The 19,516-nt window shown below is 39.1% G+C and overlaps 3 protein-coding genes and 1 non-coding gene across 6 annotated transcripts in view; all 4 read left to right on the top strand.

The window, feature by feature from the left end:
- prkar2aa (protein kinase, cAMP-dependent, regulatory, type II, alpha A) overlaps positions 1–2,397 on the top strand; it is an 80,124-nt gene extending 77,727 nt beyond the window's left edge. For both annotated transcript variants that reach the window (XM_041799428.1, XM_041799427.1), the window contains exon 11: positions 1,051–2,397. In XM_041799428.1, coding sequence (XP_041655362.1) covers positions 1,051–1,175 — 125 coding nt within the window. In that variant the 3' untranslated portion in view covers positions 1,176–2,397. The remainder of the gene's footprint in view (positions 1–1,050) is intronic.
- A 2,277-nt stretch (positions 2,398–4,674) lies between these two features.
- On the top strand, positions 4,675–19,344 carry hyal3 (hyaluronidase 3). Of its 2 annotated transcripts, none has more exons than XM_041798678.1 (7): positions 4,675–4,840; positions 15,139–15,435; positions 15,923–16,364; positions 16,816–16,963; positions 18,409–18,535; positions 18,633–18,722; positions 18,955–19,344. In XM_041798678.1, the coding sequence occupies exons 2-7, from the start codon at positions 15,169–15,171 to the stop codon at positions 19,210–19,212; spliced, it is 1,332 nt and encodes a 443-aa protein (XP_041654612.1). In that variant the 5' UTR covers positions 4,675–4,840; positions 15,139–15,168; the 3' UTR covers positions 19,213–19,344. The 2 variants fall into 2 exon arrangements, with proteins under 2 accessions (XP_041654612.1, XP_041654611.1); XM_041798677.1 differs by lacking the exon at positions 4,675–4,840 and adding an exon at positions 7,374–7,412.
- On the top strand, positions 6,184–6,299 carry LOC121518229. The gene has a single exon (XR_005992632.1). It is a non-coding gene; the product is annotated as a U5 spliceosomal RNA (small nuclear RNA).
- Positions 11,260–14,071, top strand: LOC121517138 (N-alpha-acetyltransferase 80). Its single transcript, XM_041798679.1, has one exon. The coding sequence runs from the start codon at positions 11,754–11,756 to the stop codon at positions 12,528–12,530; it is 777 nt and encodes a 258-aa protein (XP_041654613.1). The 5' UTR covers positions 11,260–11,753; the 3' UTR covers positions 12,531–14,071.
- Positions 19,345–19,516: the final 172 nt, after the last annotated feature.

Here is a 19,516-nt window from a genome sequence, read left to right as displayed (position 1 = left end):
CACAGAAAAATGATGTAGCTGTGTTGTTAATGTATTGGGTTAGAAATTGAAGATGGGATGGTCTAATGTATGAAGAGGGCCTAATAAAGGTCTTAACCCTTTATGACCTACCATAGAAAAAGTCCTTCAGAGCATATCTTTACATTTTTACATGCTGTAGTACCTTTTTTTGAGTGCTTGAATTTGCTATACATCAATATAACCCTTAGATCCCAAATTTTAATATGTATGTGATAAGTCCATAGTAACAAATTGAATTGCTTAAAAGTGCAAATTAACACTAGAAAAATTAAAATCTTTTTTTTTTTTTTACATATTTCCCCAAATACAGAGATGTCATAGCTGTATCCCTCAAAATTGTGATTGTAAAAAAGTTTCAGAAGATCATTTCAAACCACAAAAAAATAATTCGAGTACGGTCATAACTTCATTTATGAAATACACTCATCTTTATAAACTATGGCAAAAACAAAAAATAAAATGAAATTGTGCTCAATTTGCAAAGACAGCATTTTTTTTAATCAACTATTTACAGTAGTGCAATCAAAACTCTGGGTGTGCCAGATACTTTTGAGCATAAATATGTTTGCAGAAGACCATGTTGAATAATTGAGACTCGTGACCTGCAAGAAAACAACACAATACTACATTTATCCAAAAGAAGGAAGGACATTTCTAGAAGGAAACTGTACTCTGGAGCACACTGAATGTGTGATATGTTAGTGTTTCTCCTCTGGTTTTATATCCAAAAAGATTTATTGCTCTGTTTCATTTGGTTACAGTTCTACCTGTGATTAAAAAAAAATATATGCAAATGGGAGCACTGTCAATCCTGTAGGCTTTAAAGGGTTAAAAAGTATTAAATTTAATGTCAGACTTGCTGTTTATACCCTGAGGACAAGTGCACAAAAATGTGCTCAGTAACATCAGTTGGGGTAAATGTGATAAGTTACTTTCAACCCTTCTATGAGTGGATTGTGAGAAACTTTGAAGACCAAAGAAATAAAACAAAAAGCCTTAAAATCTCCCTCTCTCCCTGTCTCTCTGCAGTAATAGACATACAGGCATTTGAGCGGCTCCTGGGCTCCTGTAAGGAGATCATGAAGAGGAACATCGCCCACTACGAGGAGCAGCTGGTGGCCCTGTTCGGCTCCAGCATGGACCTGAGAGACTGAGCCTCCCACACCACCCTCCGTGCCTTCTATTACACACATACACTGACACACAGACAGACACAGACATATGTCCTCCTCCCATCATGCAGTGGCTTTACAAACTCATTCTAAGCTTTACACAGGTCATGCCATTGTTCTTGGCTCACCTTTAATGACATAAATGCCCACAAAGAGTATGAAAACACCCCCCCCCCACACACACACACACGCACATGTACACTGGCACTGAGAGATGCTCACCTCACTCGGTCTGCTCCATCATGTGCACAAGCTAGCTGAACACACTCCTTGATAAGCTCTTTGTAGATGCACAAACACAAAGCAAGTTGAAGGCCACACACCTTGTTCACCTTGTTGCTTGAGCCAGCTTCAACCTCACAGTATGAATGACTCTGCTGCCTTGACCCAAAACAGGCCATGCAGCGTAAGGAAATGAAATACACATGCACGCACTCTCCGTCCATGTTTTAAAACACATCATCACACTTCGTGTGTGCAGGCTTTGCGTTCATGTGAGCTCCTAAACAACTCCAGAGTTGTCTCACCAAGCCTCAGCAAAGGACACACCGACATACAAACACAGACACACCAACACACACAGACCCGCAAAAACACATAGGTGACCACACTTGCAAAAACAGTCATACTGTGGTAAAATGGAGATGAAAACTTTACGAATCTCTCAAAAGGAAAACAAAAACAAAATACAAAAAAAAAAAAAAGTTTAAAGAAGACAGATAAGTTTTAGAAACATTTTATGAAGATAAAAAACAGAAGCTTTGATAAAATATTATTTAAATAAAAAAAAGTGTTTCCTCTTTTGGAGGCCGGGGTGCAGAGCTTTGTGTGCGCGCTCCATTCCTTCCTCTACTGTTGTTGATTGAGTTGAGTTGAGTTAGTGCTGGTGATTATTGCAGTACCACAGAAGAAGCAGTGAAAACAATAACAACCCAACGTTTTCTGGGCCGTTGTTATTCTATCATTGACGCCACACTTCATTGTATTGAATTAATTATTAATGTATTGTTATTATATATTCATTTTTTTTGTTTTGTTTTACTTTGACCAATTATGATAAAATTCACCATCCATCTTTGACAAAATGTAAAAACAAACAAAAAAAGTTCCAATGAAAACAGTAGTGCTTATTTCTCCTTGATTATCCTTGAATGAGTTGTCCTGGATAAAAAAATGAAAAAAATAAAGCAACATTTTGTTAAAATTGTGTATCTTTGTTGTATTTCTCATACTGACACCACAACTTTCAGTATAATGAGGGTAAAATATGGCAAAACTATACATTAGTTATCCAGAAATGTACTTTATACACAGACATACTAGGGAAGGAAACTGTACTAATACAATCCCAATTCCAAAAAAGTTGGGGCGCTCTGTAAATAAAAACAGTGCAATGATTTGCAAATCTTATAAACCCATATTTCATTTACAGAAACAACATATCAGATGTTGAAACTGAAGACATTTCAGCATTTCATGAAAAATATTAGCCCATATGGAATTTGATGCCAGCATCACATCTCATAAAAGGCTGGAAAAGTAAGAGGTAAAAACAGCTTGTGGAGCAACTAATTTGGTTTATTGGCAACAGGTCAGTAACATGGCTGTGTATTAAAGTAGTATTTCAGAGAGGCAGAATCTCTCAGAAGTGAAGATGGGCAGAGGTCCACTAATCTGTGGAAAGCTGCATCAAAAATTGTGGAAAAATTTCAGGAAAATGTTCCTTAAAGAAAATTTCCAAGACTTTGAATATCCAACCATCTACAGTACATGATATCAAAAGATTCAGAGAACTTTAGAAGTCTCTGTGTAAGAGACAAGGCTGAAGGTCTGTCTTGGACGCTCGTGATCAAGCCTTTGGGCAACACTGCATTGAAACAGGCATGATTGTGTACTGGAAATCACTGAGTTGGCTCAGGAATACTTCCAGAAATCATCATCAACAAAGCTCATGCCATCCAAAAATGCAAGTTAAGGCTGTATCATGCAAAGAAGAAGCCATGTGTGAACATGAGTCAAAGTGCATTTAAAGTGTACTGAGGCAAAACGGAAGACTGTTCAGTGGTCAGATTAATCACAAGTTTAAATTATTTTTGGAAACCACGTGCTGTGTCCTGCAGACTAAAAAAAGAGCTGAACCATCCAGCTTGTTATCAGCACACAGTTAAAAATTCTGCATCTCTGATGGTATGGGGTTGCATTAGTGCCTATGGAGTGGTCAGCATACACATGTGGAAAGGCAATATCAATGCTAAAAATTAAAACAGGTTTTAGGACAACATAAACTCACATCCAGACATCTCTTTTGGAGAATTTTTTAGTGCGGTAATGTTAAACCACACACCCATCAATCACAACAGCATGGCCTCACGGTAGAAGAGTCTGGATGCTGAACTGGCCCGCCTGCAGTCCAGACCTTTCACCAATAGAAAACATTTGGTGCATCATAAAAGGACAAATCCATCGAAGATGACCCAGGACTGTTGAGCAGCTAGAACCCTACGTCAGACAAGACTGGGACAACGTTCCTCAAGCAACCAGTCTCCTAATTTCCCAGACGTTTACAGAATGTTGTGAAAAGAAGAGGGGATTCTACACATTGAGATAAACATGGCCTATCCCTACTTTTAAGATGTGTAGCTGCCATTAGTTTTAAAATGAGATATTATCCTCTTAATGAAATAGTAAAATGTCAGTTTATCTGATATGTTATTTTCTATTGTGAATAAAATATGGGTTAATGAGATTTGCAAGTAATTGCATTGTGTTTTTTGTGTTATGTTTACACAGCGCCCAAACTTTTAAGGAATGGGAGTTTTACTTCGAACACTTCTGGTTTGGATAATAAGGTTACCCTTGTTTTTACACAATGTAATTATTCTTGTAATGGTCTGTCCAGGTAGCTGTTGTGTCTGTCACCACTCCTCCACCCTGCCACTTTCAGAGCGGGTACTGGGCCAGAGCTGGAGCCAGTTCATTGTTGGTTCAATCTATGAACCGTGAGGGAACCAATATGGTTTCTGATGGGCTGGAGCCACATAAGTGCTGGGGAAGGAAACAGTACTAAGTAATACTGGAGTTTTTTTTTTTTTAAATATAATAATGATGAACTCTGATTTTTTAAGTAGTCCTTTACACCTGGGAGAGTTTAAGATATAAACTAGCTGCTCTGGTTTCACAAAATAATCTGCAGCTCATGTACCAGTAAGTTATGATAAATGCAGCCTCCCTGGTGTGTCACATATTTGGTTAGTGGCATTGGCTGGTGTTTAAGAAAGTCTGGCCAACAGTGACTATTTTTTGTAGATAAACTTCATTACACTCAACTCTTAATCATGATTTCTCCAGGATTGTAAGCAAAAGTTGAGCTCCCAAACTAATTTATTTAAAATTCATAATTTTGATGTAATGACACTCCCTTCCACAAGGTGGCAGACATGACTTAATCGGCCAGAGAAAAGATCAACGGCATCCCCTCATGCTTTGAAAGAGGCATGTTTGTAAACTGATCGTGGAGCAGATGTCAGTGACAGCCATCAGCGGTTGTTATCCTGATCGGAGAGACTTTGAACAGACCGCAGATCAGTCAAGTCCTCAGCTGTATGAAGAGGAGGACCTGTACCGGCGACAAACACGAGAATTAAAATGTAGGTAACGATACGGTGAGATAAGGAATATCCAGGAATGAACTGTTTGTAACTATAACGTGTGGTTCCTCCTATAACTATGAAGTGTTGTTATTCTGCATGCACTTCTAAAACTTTAACTAAACATGTGAGTGAGCTATCATGCAGCCAGGGCTACCAACAGTCAGTTTGTAGGTTTACCTTACATGGACGTTAATGCTACTAAGGGAAGGGTGCAATATTAGAAAGAGACAGAGGAAGTTTCATTTATACGTGTATTAATTGTCATTTTAAATCATACATCCACTAAAATACAGCTTTTGCCAAGGAAACGACCTGACCAAAGAGATATACGCCCACTAATTACAATTTATTAGTAATGTTTTAAAACAACATATTTAAGTCCTTCATTAATATATAAGGATAGTTGAAAAACTCACCACAGTCATCTTGTTTAATGCATGAGAATGAGAATTTAAAACTACCTTTCTTTATAGCGTAACAACTCTGGTTCCAAAGATGTCTTGGCTCAAGATATTAGAGGTGACACAGGAAATCGGATATACGAAATAATTACCATTTATGGAACATGTAGGACGACAGGGACGACTAGGACAAATGTAACTGACAGGAAGAAACGCTAATTCAAGCACTATTGATCATCAACAGACTGGTTATGGTGAACAGTCAGGTCACAATCTGTGAGCTCGTAACTCACTTCCGCTATCATCGTACGACGCATGTGCGAAATTAATACGACCACAAAGCACACAATTCGCAAAGGAAATCAATTCTGTTTGGTCAACAAAGTGCTCTAGTGGCTAAATGAAAATTCTAAGACCGTCCAGTAAAACAAATATAAGGTAAAATAATATCGGAAAGAAGTTTTACATTTATTTTGTCCACAGAACCGGAAAACGGAAGGCGACTACTCTTGAGTCGTTTAATCTATTTAGGATTTACTGCGCATGCGTACAGTTTCGGTGTAAATGTTTAAAAAGTCGCGCATTTGAGGGCTAAATAGAACAGCTAGTTATAAGCTCTGTCAAATGCAACATTAAACTTCGATCTGAATAAGTAAAAATCGCGTTTAAACGACAGGAAAATAGAACTTAAAGGATGGAGGCGCGGATACACGAGCAGCGATCCCATGATGCATAGCGTGTAGAAATTTCTTTTCTGTTGTGTTCTAAATAGTCGTTAAATTTTGAACCTATAGTTATGGTTCAGGAAATGTCCTAAACAGTGTTGTTTTGTTCTACTCAACTAGAGCAAACATTGTATTAAGACATGTTGAAGAGAAACCCTTACCGTGAACAGCAGTGCTGACAATGACTACCGACACTCTTACTTTACTCGTCAGTACACTCTTGTTTCTCTTCAGATCGTATAAATCTTTCGCCTTTTACTAAAGATTTCCGTGGAGAGGAACAATAAGAGTTTGAACCAATTTTTTGATGCCCTGCTTAAGTGCGGGGCTTCTTTCATTGTTAAAGATAACATGTATTGAAGCATTGTTTAAAACTGTATATCGATCTATCGCGTGTTGAATGGAGCCTTCAAAGAGTGGCTGATGGTCAGTGTGGCCCCTGAAGTGAAAAAAAAATTAACACTTCTAAACTTGGGTTTGAAGAGAAGGTGAGATATCTGCCAGAGAAAATGACCTGCTGAGCGGTAAAAACAACATTAATAACATCACAATCACAAACCAAAATGTAGTTAAACATGAAAGAAGGAGATATTTTTATCAGCAAATTCTTGATTTCTGTTTTAATTGGTTCTTTAAAATTAAAATTAGTTGTTCTAGCTGGCTGCTGTTGTTTCTGTAAAGTCTCCTTTATGAAGCATTACTGAACGCATTTTAGCAAAGGTATAGATATAGGAGAAATATTTTATCTACAGTTAGCTCATTGAACATGCCCCATTATTATTTATTTTCATGGAAGTAAATCAGCCTTATTCCCAAATCCTTTCATTGGAATCACCATAGTGTGAGAAATTGTCGTTTTCACTCTATCATTTTTTCAGTTTCAAACAGGACATTCTGAGATGAAGATGTGTTCAACTATATAGTTGTGTTAGAGACAATTAAATACAAGATACTTGTCAGGAGAGACCGTAACCAAGAACAGCAGTGCTGACAATGACTACTGACACTTAGGCTTTAGTTGTCAGTACACTCTTGTTCTTTTCCAGATTGTATAAATCTTTTGCCTAACCGATAAAAAGCTGAGACCTACGTGTTCATGTTCATGTGGTCTAGCTCTCCCTGTCATTTAGAGTTAGGGTTAATAGGAATTCCTATTAAACTATGCTGTTAGGTTCGTTTCAGATGTTAAAATTGCATTTTGAATTCATCTTGATGGTCAATGACCTTCATCTCAGAGGTCTAGAAAAACATAGTCTAGAAAGTCTAAGGAAGGATGACCTGTCACTCTTTTTTTTTCTTCTGTGTGATGATCAGCAAACTGACAGTTTCCTCTTGCATCTTTCAAACATCCCTTTTTCTAAACGTGTTGTGACGATGTGAAATTTTGTTCAGTAACAAGTTCACAGCAGTTTCACACGACGTTTGACAGCAGCTTCACTCTCGGTGAGTTCTTCTACAGCATTCTAGTTTATTTCTACAGCAACAGTTCTTAAAATTGCTTTAGACCCCAACTTTTTTTTTTCTAAACAGAGTTCTCTGTGTTTTTCAGTCGCTTTACGATAATTTTTACAAAGTGAAACAGTTTGGAACTCTTAGATAAAAGTTTAAATTACACTGAGATTAGTGCCTTTATGATCCATATCTCCTACCGTTCATTCCTGACTTCGTACTTCAAAATGTGAGACTTTGACTTTAGCATCTGCGAAGCCTTTGACTTTTTTGTAAAGCTGCAATAAGAGGACATTTTATTTTACACTTACTTTTAGCTATTACAGATGCAAAAGTAAGTATTATAAACTTTTAATATAAATATATAGCATATAAATATAGCATATATAGCATATAAATATAAAGCAAGGACACATTATACTGTATGCCTCTAACTGAATGTGTGCTTCCTCTGCATGTGTCGCCCGGCCATCTCAGGAAAGTGAGTGGTGAGATGTGTCAGATAATGATCGACTTCCCCATTCAGATTAATGAGACAGCATGACAGCAGCATGAACCAACCACACAAAAAAAACCTGTAGGAAATATTATTCATAACTTTTCTATCTCATTTACAAATAACCTGCAATGAAAGCTATTGTATTTAAAGTGTTTGGATATACTTGAGCATATCCACGGCTGACATCATAAAACAGTGAAATTGAAAAGAAAAAAAACAGAAAATATTAAGCTTGTATGACTAAGTACAATTATGTTAAGTTAAAAGACGTTGACTTATTGTGTTAATCTGACTAAAACTAGACTAAAACTAGATGTTTGGAGTAGTAATGGAAATATTTTAATCATGGTTAGTGCCTCTACCATTCTCTCCTCTCAAGAGGGGAAAAGAGACAAAAAAAGTGAAAAATGAGGAAAAAAAGAAGGGAGAGAAAGCACATTTACCAAGCAGCGACCTGTAAGGTTGAAATGTGACACCAATGCAGAAGTGAAAAATTGCAGTTCCCCAAGTGTCCACCAGGGGGTGTTATAAAATCATCAGAAGTCACATACACACCCCATGTTAAAATGCAGATTTTTACAGTAGAAATAAAAAAAAATTACTCCCTGATTAGAAATAAATCTGGCCTTAAAAGCTTATGTCTTTATTGACACACTGTATAGCAGTTCAATTTCTTTATAACTCAGCTATTTTGATTGTTTTTTATAAACAGATTTTTTTTTGTAGTTGCATGACTACTGTTGCACAGGTTTACTTAAAGTTAATTCTCAGTGTTTGAAGCCCAGTGACCACTAGGGGTGGGTGAAAAAATCAATACAACATATTAGGATATTTTGTCAGGTGATGTATTGTCTCGTCCACCAAGTATCAATTTTTTCAAATTATTTGCTAATATGAACTAAAGTCCATGGTAATAGAAACATAAAATAAATTGTTGGACAATTGTTTGTCCAGTGAGGTTGTTAGAGGTGAACGTCATAGAGCAGGAGAAAGTTAGTATAACAAAAATGGCAGGGCACAAATTAGATGGACATGAAACATGGGGTTTGCAAGGAGTGCTGCATAAAAATAAAATACAATAAAAATGAAGACAGGGCTAATGCTAAATCAGCTAAACAGTTGAAAAAAATGGTATAAATCACAATATATGGAATTACAATACTCACTGTATTGCAAAATGTTTAAATTCGCAATAATATTGATTTGTGGCCCAAGTATTGAGATAATATCATGTCGTGGGGCCACTAGTGATTCCCACCCCCTAACAAAAAGATGTACAGAGCTATTTTCTTCAGGGTTCATTGATTGAAAAATCTAAATTGATGTTGATTTTTGTTACGCATTTATCACTGTGGAGGTCTTAGCATGTCTTTGATACAAGAAAGGGGATGATCTTTGCTGGATAGGCCGTTTTAAAAATGTGGGGAGTTGGCTCCAGTTTCCCACAAAAGGAGACAACTTTTTTAATCATCTTGTCCATAAATAGCACATCATGACTCCCTTGTAAGTTGTTGTCTTGAGCTCAGTTGTCATTTAGCTTTAACCTGTACCCAGCAAGGTTTATCACTAAATGATGCCTCACAGAGTCCTTTAGAACTGTGGTTCCCAAGTGGTGGGTTGGGCCCCAAAGGTGGGTGGTGGAACTGTTTAACGTGGGCCTGGAAAAAACTGTGGCATAAAGTCATGATGTATGGCGGGTCTAAGCAAGTATATTTTGGTATCAAGTTCTAAATTTATTTGACTCCTTTTCTGAGAGGGGTCTGGCTGTAGTCTGTACATTTCTCATGGTCGCTTACAGACTGTTCATCTGAGACTCCATCTATCTCAGAGAGGAAGTGCCACAAATCGCCCGGACCATGTATTTCCAATTTTAGAGATGTTTTTTTTTTAAATTCAGCTTTATTGAATCAAACTCTGGCAGTTACATTCATGAATAGCCACACTGCAAACATTATAGATTAAACATTTCATAAAGAAACAAATAAAAAGTTCAGAGGTCTAATCCAGGATTAAATTATGTGTAGACCCGTTAAAGAAGTAGTTACACAATTGGTGGCTCGCTTTAGCTCTGTTAGCTTTAGCTTAAACTAACATAGCTATGCTAGTTAGACAATTAACATTACTATATATGCCAGTGTAGCTAAGTTAGCTTTGACAAACATAGCCAAAGCTAGCATAGCTTTGTGATACACAGATAACATACAGTAGATACATAGCTTATGTACCTGCTTTGTGATCTTATCTTTAGCTTCGTTAGCTATGTAGCTCTGTTATCTATAGTTAAGTTAGCTTTAGAAATGTGAGCGTAAGCAAACATAGTTAAAGCTAACATAGCTACGCAGATAACATAGATACCTATCTTACATAGCTGCTTTGTGAAATTAGCTCTGTTAGCTACTTAGCTCCATTAGCTTCATATCTTTGGCAGCTAATGCAGATTGCTTACTTGCTTTAAACGTTTTGTAATTAGGTTTTGTAGGTCAGGTTTTTAACTTTTAAGTTTTGGTATCGTAACCCTTACCCTAACCCCAAGGGGAAATTTAATACTTTTTTTCTTTCTTTTTTTTTTTTTTTTTTTTTGAATGTTTTAGCGTGTATTTCTCAGTTTTGCCTTTTCTTTTCAAATTTTAATGTTCTAATTTCACAAAATAACAAGAAAATAACCAAAATATATGCCTTACCATGGGGTACAGAATAAATAGGGTTTCTATAATGACACCCTTGTTCTGTCCTTTGTTCAATCATGTTTTTTCCCATTTATTGTAAAAACTAAAATATCCTTTCTGACATACATTTTAGTTAGTGAAAATATTCAGGATTTTGGGACCCAATTACTCATTCAAGAGGTGTTGGCAGGTCCCGAGGCTAGATCAGATGAGATCACGGCTATAGGCGCATGTTTATACAACATGGGGGGGAAAGCTGTTGACAAGGCTCTGCTAGCCTCTTAGCTCATTGCTGATTTTCCCCCATTGAAATGTATGTCCAGTGGCTTCACTGCACAAAGTATGCAGGGATACAAAGCCACGGTAAGAGAGCTATGTAAAGGATGTTTGGGCTGTTGTTTTCATGAGTGAGTTCTGATATTAGATCAACACTGAAGACATATTGAAAATCCGTTGAATGGATGCAGTACTAATATGAATGTTAACATGGCTAGTAAGGTCGTCTCATGACTTCAATCACTGTAGTTAATCTGCAGTGAGATCCTTCCAGTATTTCAGTCTGATCCTGACACAGGAGAGGCAGACAGTGAGGGCTGCAGTGAGTGTGAAACATGGAGTGCAAACAGAGATTAGCGAGAGATCAGTGCTCTGCTTGTATTTTCCCTCATGTCTCTCCTCTTACAGCAGTACTGAGCTTACTGCCTGCCAGGATGCTGCAAGCTTACACAAGTGTGATTTAAGTGTGCTGCTTTTATCTTGATGACAGACAGCTCTATCTGTCAGGTTTGTCACAGACAGGATGTTATCTTGGAGTGCATCTTTGATCAGTCTGACTCGGTAGCTCCTGGAGAGTTCTGCAGAGAAGTGTATGTTCACAGAATAACCACATAAAGGAGGAACTGCATGTTTGAAATGTTTCCTAACATGTCATACACTGAGCTGTAGGAGTAGCATGGAGACTGACTGTAGTTAAACCCTCATCACTGCAGGTCTGAACCTTTTATATCAACAAACTCCAAACCGGAGAGCAGAGGAGAGCTGAATGCTGATCCACATCGTGACCCCACATCAAATCATGGCTCAAATCATGCTGGCAGTGACTGTGAGATATCCAAGCTGGGTGGTGAAGTCCAGCAGAAGCTCAACACTAACTCTGATCAGGCAGAGAAGATGCGTGCTGTTCCAATCCACCGCCGTCCCGACCTGCTGGTTCCCTGCGCTGACCTTGTCAACTCCGAGTGGCAGAGGAGCCAAGCCGCTCGGGTCCACTCCCTACAGAAGTCCTGTCCAGATTTCCCCGTCTGTCTGGTTCTCCTGCAGGGACACAAAGAGACAGAGCACCTGCTTGGCCATGCCCGGCTGTCCCGTGTGGTAGGTCACACCAGCAGCCTGTTTGTGGAGTCAGTGGTCGTGTCCAAGGCCGAGCGAGGGAAGGGCTACGGTCGGACTCTGATGGAGGAGGTGGAGCGCTATGCAAAAGGAAGAAAGTTCAAGCGCCTGTGCCTGACCACGCACGATAAACAGCACTTCTACGCCCACCTCGGCTACGTGCTGTCCACGCCGGTGCAGAACGCAGGTGCCATGACGACGTTTGTTTCAATGGAGATGCTTTTAATGTTCTCGAGAATGCCGAGAGAAGATGGGAACACACAGGGAGAAACACGGACAAAAATAGAGGCTGGAGTCCCACAAGGGCCACCTCCACCTTGTCGTTTACCCCCTCCTCCTCCTCCTCCTTCACCAGCTCCTAACTCTATACCACCTCCTCCTCCTCCTCCTTCAGTACCACCACCACCTCCTCTTTTAGTCCCACCACCACCTCCTCCTTCCATCCTGTCTCCTCCTCCTCCTCCTCCTGCAGGTCTGCCTGTCGTTCAGACTCTGACTGAAACTCCGTACAGAGACGCCAAAGGAGTCCCCATCTTCTGGATGCACAAAGACATTTGACTCTGTGAATGCCAAAAAACACAACAAGCACAAACTGATGGTGTATCAGAGAAAGCAGATGGACAGAACTGTTTTGGTAAACCAAAGACATGCAGAAAACAATTATTCACACATCCTGCCTGCCATCACTTCTAAAAGTTTCTAAGAGCTTCTTGAGCTCATTTGATAAAAGTTAGGCTATAACATTGCCACAGAGCAAGCACATAGAAAAACAAGACAAGGTACAAATACACAACCAGAGATGTCTAATTCTGTAAATTTTTAGAAGACATCTATTAAATACTGTAGTGAACACAGTGGGACAGTTGGTCTCAGCCAGCCTTTTCCTAGTTTCTGCCATGAGTCTTGATATAAAATTTCAGATTTTTGTTATCATGCACTCAAAACTAGTTTAACTGCCAAATAACTGATAAAGGTAGTTACTTAAAACTTCACTTCTGCTATGCTTACTCTTTGAGTTATTGACTCTGATGCAGTCCTTTACATTTGGAAAAAAAAAGCACAGTCAAATGAAAACTATAGTTGATGCTATTAAACTAAGGACCAGCTATGTGTGAATTTAAATGTAGTCTAGTTTGAATGGGAGTTATATCATCCAAAGAAGTTTACACTCTACTGTTACTGAAGGTTGTACACCAGCTGATATCCATTGTGGCCTTATGTTGACTTAAGTCTTCAACCTACCTCTTTCTATGTTTTAAGACCTCCATAAAGTTTGAATGGACAGCAGTGTGGTCTACATGATAAATAAATCACTTGGAAATGTATGAGGACTTTCTTGGGACATTATTCAAGATTTCACCACTTGCTATGCCTCTTACTTCACATCGGCTGTAGGTTTTTTGTCCAAAGGCTTCAGATATCACCTAATTATAATGATTTCATATATTTTACACACCTTTTCAGCCAGCTCACAGAAATATTTTCAGCCTTTACTCTGTTTGGAGACTGTCCGGTATGACAGGCAGACAACCCTGCACTGAAAAGCTTTTTCAATGATTGGCCAAATAAAGTGAAAACATCATATCTGCAATAATCAGTTTGGATGTTACACTGCTACTAAAGAGCAGAGGTGGAAGACTATCATACCCAAGTTAAAATACATACAATAAATCTACTCAGGTAAAATTAAAAAGTTATTCATTAAAAGTTGACTCAAAGTACTGAGTAGCTACTTTTAACTATCAGTGAGCTTGTGCAGTAATGTCTGATCTTTTCTTATTAATATGAAAGAACAACCTGAGAGTTTGAATCTCCAACCAGGTTATTTATTATACAGTGTGCCTTAACCTAAAGTAAAATACAACAGCAGTTTGGGGATAAAACATAGTTTTAATGTCACAATTTGGTACTGACCGGCATGTGTCGTCAAAGCTGAACTACTGGATGGTTCATGTCACTGGTAGACAGCTTGGTCCTCCTTTTCTTGGCTTTTAGTGCTTAATTTTTTACTCACTACATAACGCTTTCTAACATGTAGTCAAGTACAATACTTACCAAAAATACACTTAAAGACCCTGTAAAGTGAAATCCAAAATTTATGTCTTAACAAACTAAATATGTTGGAATATGGTTGCTGTAAACATGTGAAAACACTGAGATCTACATGTGACTGAATTCTAGATTTAGACCATACATGGATTTTGACGTGTCATACAACAAACCTAAATTTTCTAAATTTTTGCTTTTTCCTGGGAATAATAGAGGGCCTAGTCCACATGTAGGTGGGTAATTTTTGAAAATAGAAGTTTTCCTCTTCTGTCCCATCCACATATGCTTTTTTCTCAAAAACCTCTATGTTCACATGAAAACGAAGAACGCACTATTATGTGCAGTCAAGAGCCGACCATGTATACGATAGTCCATCCTCCAAAAAAGTCCAATCAACAATGTTTACACCAGCACAAGTTCGGCTATGTCTGCCGCTTCCATATAAACAAAAAAAGAAAAATATGAACATCAGTGAAATCAAAGCGGAGAATGAGAGGGTTGAATGAGAATCAGCCTGAATGTCATCACAAGCCCGTGAATCATTTTTCCCAAAGTATGCTGTGAACAGGGTTTATAAAAATCTTCCAGTGGAAAGCATTTTTAAAAAGGTGTGTTTTCAGTGACTATAAATGCTGTTTGTGTATCCACAAAAGGTCAAAATGCCTAAAAAATCTCCATTTTTAAAGCGTATCATGTGCAGATGGGATTCTTCTTAAAATAGGAGGAATATAACCTTTTTGAAGATAAATGCTTGCTTGTTGACTAGGTCTAAATTTGCAAAACTGACTGCAGGTTAAAATGTGCCTTGTTGAACTGCAACACAACTGAAGCCTAATATGAGTTTTAAGATTTGAGGATTTTGCATCTAATCTTATCTGATGTTCTGAACATGAAAGAATATGAAAATAAAAATATGAGTCAAAATCTTATGTTTATGTCCCATTTATGAGTCATATTTAATTTAAGCACAAAGGGCAAATTAGTTACTTCTATGCTTTATTAAACTCCTGTTTTGTAATTTAATTTCCTTTGACAGTCTGTATTTATAAAGTTTATTCCAGTGCTGAGCTGTTTCCTCATCTATGAATATTATCAGCCTGTTTCTCCCTCCTGTCAGGACGGACTCCTCAGTGGCTGAGCAGCAGCCATGGTGCTCTCTCACCTCCCTCTCCTCTTCCTCAACCTTCTCCTTTTCTCCCCCTCCCTATCACACACCCCTACCTCTACCCACGGGCCTGATCCCAGTCATGGAGCTCCTCCTGCCGTGGCTGCAGCAGCTCCCATTCTGCAGGAGCATCCCTTCGTCGTGGTGTGGAACATGCCAACCGCTCTTTGTGAGAAACGCTACAACATCAAGCTGAACCTGAGGGACTTCGACATCATGGAGAACAGACGGCAGCGTTTCCAGGGACAGGTGACTAATCTCATTTCAGGGGGAGCTGGGAGTCCCTGTTGAAGCTTTCTGATCCTAAGAGAATCAGTGTTGATATCCCAAGTTCTAAAGGAGAACAGAGGCCTGCTAATATTCTGTGTTGGGAAGAAAGAAGTATAAAAGCAGACAGTAGAGCACACAAGCATATTCTTCTTGTAATATTGACTATATTTTGTTTGCTGTTATAAATGCATATTGGTTCCAAACATTATTTATCAACCACACAAGCCTCTATAGTTGGCACTGGCCCTGAAAAACCAACATCAGCCCCCAACTGTTAACATAGAACCCCTGAATCTTGTTGATCCACAATGGTTTGATTGCTGCCTCTTTGATGAAAAGGGTCGCCTGCTGGTAGGAAAAACGTTGTCAACTCTGAAATAAAGAGGAGAAAACATTAATAAAAGTGACACAAGCTAAATTGGACTGCTGCAATGATTGCTGACAGTTTTTGGTAATTTTTTTCCAGAATATGACCATCTTCTATCGTGACCGGCTGGGGAAGTATCCGTACCTCTCTAGAGATGGCTGGAAAGTAAATGGAGGAACACCTCAGCTTGGCGACCTCTCAGCTCACCTATCCCTTGCAGAAACTCAAATTTCCAGCTCTCTGCATCCAAAATTCAACGGTTTAGGTGTTGTTGACTGGGAAGAGTGGCGGCCATTATGGGAGAGAAACTTTGGAACCAAGATGAAGTACCGTAAGCTTTCTAAGCAGCTGGTAAAGCAGGAGAGACCTGATTTGTCTGAGAGAGCAACAGAATCTTTGGCGAGGCTGAAGTTTGAGGAGAGCGCTCGCAGGTTTATGGAGGAGACACTGCTGGTGGGGGTGAGAGATCGACCCAAAGGATTCTGGGGATTTTATGGCTTTCCTCCATGCTTCAATAAACCAAAGAGACAGAGACAGAAAGGTAAGGAGAAACAATAACCCATGTGTTACCACAGACTGTAGGAAATTGTTTCTCATGTGGATGTTCTTTCAGCCTGTACTCTTTCTAGTGGCCAGTAGGGGGAGACTACATGAATTTTTCAATAAAAAAGTGGAAATTTGAGGGATTTTTTTTTTGTAGGTGATAAAGTCTATGTCTACTAGGGAACAAACTCAAAATAGAGTTTTTAAAGTCTTACATTTTGATTATAACATCTTTAAAAAAGTCAAGTTTTGAAAATCAGAAATTTAAAACATAAAAGTAAAAATTTACAAGAAACTAAACTGAAAACAGTAGTTGGATTTTCAACTTTTAAGCCTTCTAAATTTAAAAAACTCAAAGTTTTGGTTCATGGTATGGCTTTTAAATTAAAAATATTTTTTTAATTAAGTTTTTTAAACTTGCGAAATTTTGTTTCATTGTGGGTAATCAGATATAAGCTACACAGGACGCTGCCACATGGGCACTGAACAACAAAATGACCGCCTGTCCTGGATGTGGCGCCAGTCCACCGCTCTCTATCCCAGCGTTTACCTTCCTCTGAGGCTGGCAGGATCCACAGACGCTGCTCTGATGGTCAGGTACAGAGAAGCGATGTAACACCATCCAAACTCTCTTTAAACTAGTTGTTCCCAAAGTGGGCCGTGGGCCGTGGGCCCCCCCAGGGGGGCACGAAGTCATGATAGGAGGGGGTGTGATAAGGCAAGGCTTAGCAACACAAGCTGATGACTTCAGCACTGCAGAATTGGAGCAATTCATTGGTATCGCTTAGATTCAACAGTGCCATTGAGAGCCTGGCCACACTCTTTCCTTTTGCAACATCCTACCTGTGTGGGATAATTGTTTTTTCTGCTGTTGCTGCTATTAAGACACAAAACAAATCAAAGCGGGACGTGGATGGCCTAGTGGCTTAAGGCACGCCCAATGTACGTGGTCAACCAGGTTCGAATCAACCTTGATTTAAGCAGATGAAGACTTGTTGAGATTGAGATAGTGTTCAAAAGATAGATAAGTTGAAACAGACAATAATTTAGAAATGCAAACTAACTCACATTTACTGTGCAGGAGATGAAATGACAGTAAAAATGTAAAAGCACATGCACCGCAGCATGGTCTTGTGTTGTCATCGCGGGAGTATTTCACATAAGTGGGGAAGCAAAACTATGAGCTCTTTCACCCAGTTCAGTCAGTTCAGGCGACATACAGTAAACTGAAACCAGTTTGTATTTTTAATGCATTCGAAACTATTTCATGAAATGCAAAACATTATTCCCCTATCCACATCTTCATAAGCAGACAGTTTAGACTTCCTCATGCCTAGTGGGCCACATTCTACGTTATGATATGAAAATGAGTTACTGACTTTAAAAAAGAATCCTTGGCAACCTTAGTGCAGCTGTATTGAACTTAAATATTGAGACGAGAAATGAGATCTCCCAGCTCGCCTGTGGGTTAAGCACTGAGTGTGCTTAATAGCATTGACAACAATTGTGCAACTTGTGCTGAAAATACAAAGCTCAGGACGGCGCTGTGCGATGTACGTCCCTCCTGGTGGCACCCTACCACGACTGCTACGGCTGCAAAAGATCAAGCTCATGACGGTTTTACAACTTTTTGGCGTATCAGCTGCTGAACCTGCCGTAGAGAACCTTGACCAAAAATGATGGAAACCCACTTTTTCTGTGAGCCAGCGTAGCCTGTGTGTGGGGTGAGGTCTGGAAAGACAAAACAACAGTGAACCTGAATTAGGGCCAGACTAGTTAGGTTAAAAATGTTCATGTTTTAATGTGACTTGTAGTCTCCTAAGGTTAAAAACCCAACTTTAGAAACGTACCTATAAATAATATAAAATCAAAAATCAGTAAAATTACATTGCTAAATGTTAGTTAAACTTAATTCTCTGAATTTCGACATTATTCCTTTAGTGCACCGCACTATTATTTTTTTTCTCCTGCACCCATGGTCTCAATCTTCTGTACAAAAGTGATAACAGAGATACGTATGGATATTTCTCTTCCTCACGTAGACACAGACTACTGGAGGCTTTGAGAGTGGCATCAGTTTTGCATCGTAGTAACAGCTCCAGCCAAGCCACACCGGTCCTTCCCTATGCCAGGCTAGCATTCTCACACACCCTCACCTTCCTTAATAAGGTTTGTTTTTTCCCAAACTCAGTAGCCTTTGCGATTTTGAGCATTCAAAAATATATATCATTGAAAGTGCTAATTATTGGGTGTATCATGTGAGCAGACAGACCTGGAGCACACCCTGGGGGAGAGCGCAGCATTGGGAGCTGCTGGAGTCGTGCTGTGGGGAGAGCTGAAATTTGCCAAGTCTGAGGTATGACACAATGAGTATTTATTTAAAGTTCATTTGTTAGAGACAGCTGAGAACAGCCATCCCATGCAAATATCATAGTGTTTATAGCAAATGTTAATTTGCAACACCCATACCTAAAAGGGCTTTATGAAAAAAAAAAGCTAAAACAGTTGATTACAAGGGAAAAAGTGAACTGGGTACAATAGAGATTGTGTGTTTGTGTGTAATCCTCTCCTCTTCTTCCATCCTCCAGCATCAGTGCGTCCTGCTCAGAGACTACATCCATGCTGTCTTGGGTCCGTTTATTCAGTCGCTAAGATCTGACACTCAGCGCTGCAGCCTCAAGCTTTGCCATGGTAATGGACGCTGTGCCCGGCGCCACACCAGCTCAGGTCACATGATGTCAAAAACATCTGAATCAAATCAGTTTGAACACTTCCTGTGCCAGTGCTATCGGGGCTGGACTGGACAAGAATGTCAAAAGAAGGACACAAGACAGAAAAACAGTTAACTTCAAGGTTTTTTCTTTCAGATAAAGATGCCATCAGGTTGTGCCCATCTAGGTCTGAGGTGTCTATACAAGCAGTTTCTAACGTGTCAGCTATTTGTTGTATGTGAAAAAAAGATGAAAACAATAAATTAAAGTGTGAATCCACAGTTTTTATATACTCTGTCATATTTTAGAGTTTTTCCCAAATACAGTTACTGTAACTGCAGAAGGGTGCAAACAGAATTTTAGGGCAGGGACAATGAACATGGAACTGGGGGAAAAGTGGGACTACAAACTGGGCCACATCAGAGAAAGATCATCTTTC

This window comes from Cheilinus undulatus, linkage group 11 (genome assembly GCF_018320785.1).
Source record: "Cheilinus undulatus linkage group 11, ASM1832078v1, whole genome shotgun sequence".
NCBI lineage: Eukaryota > Metazoa > Chordata > Actinopteri > Labriformes > Labridae > Cheilinus > Cheilinus undulatus.
This window is presented reverse-complemented; position numbering and strand designations above follow the sequence as displayed.

Bases quoted from the DNA above. Each gene is read 5' to 3' on its own strand.
- LOC121517138 (XM_041798679.1), top strand. From the start codon at position 11,754: ATGCGTGCTGTTCCAATCCACCGCCGTCCCGACCTGCTGGTTCCCTGC.
- hyal3 (XM_041798678.1), top strand. From the start codon at position 15,169: ATGGTGCTCTCTCACCTCCCTCTCCTCTTCCTCAACCTTCTCCTTTTC. The intron at 16,365-16,815 runs GTAAGGAGAAAC...GTGGGTAATCAG, and splicing joins AAAGAGACAGAGACAGAAAG to ATATAAGCTACACAGGACGC. The intron at 18,536-18,632 runs GTTTGTTTTTTC...TCATGTGAGCAG, and splicing joins CCCTCACCTTCCTTAATAAG to ACAGACCTGGAGCACACCCT.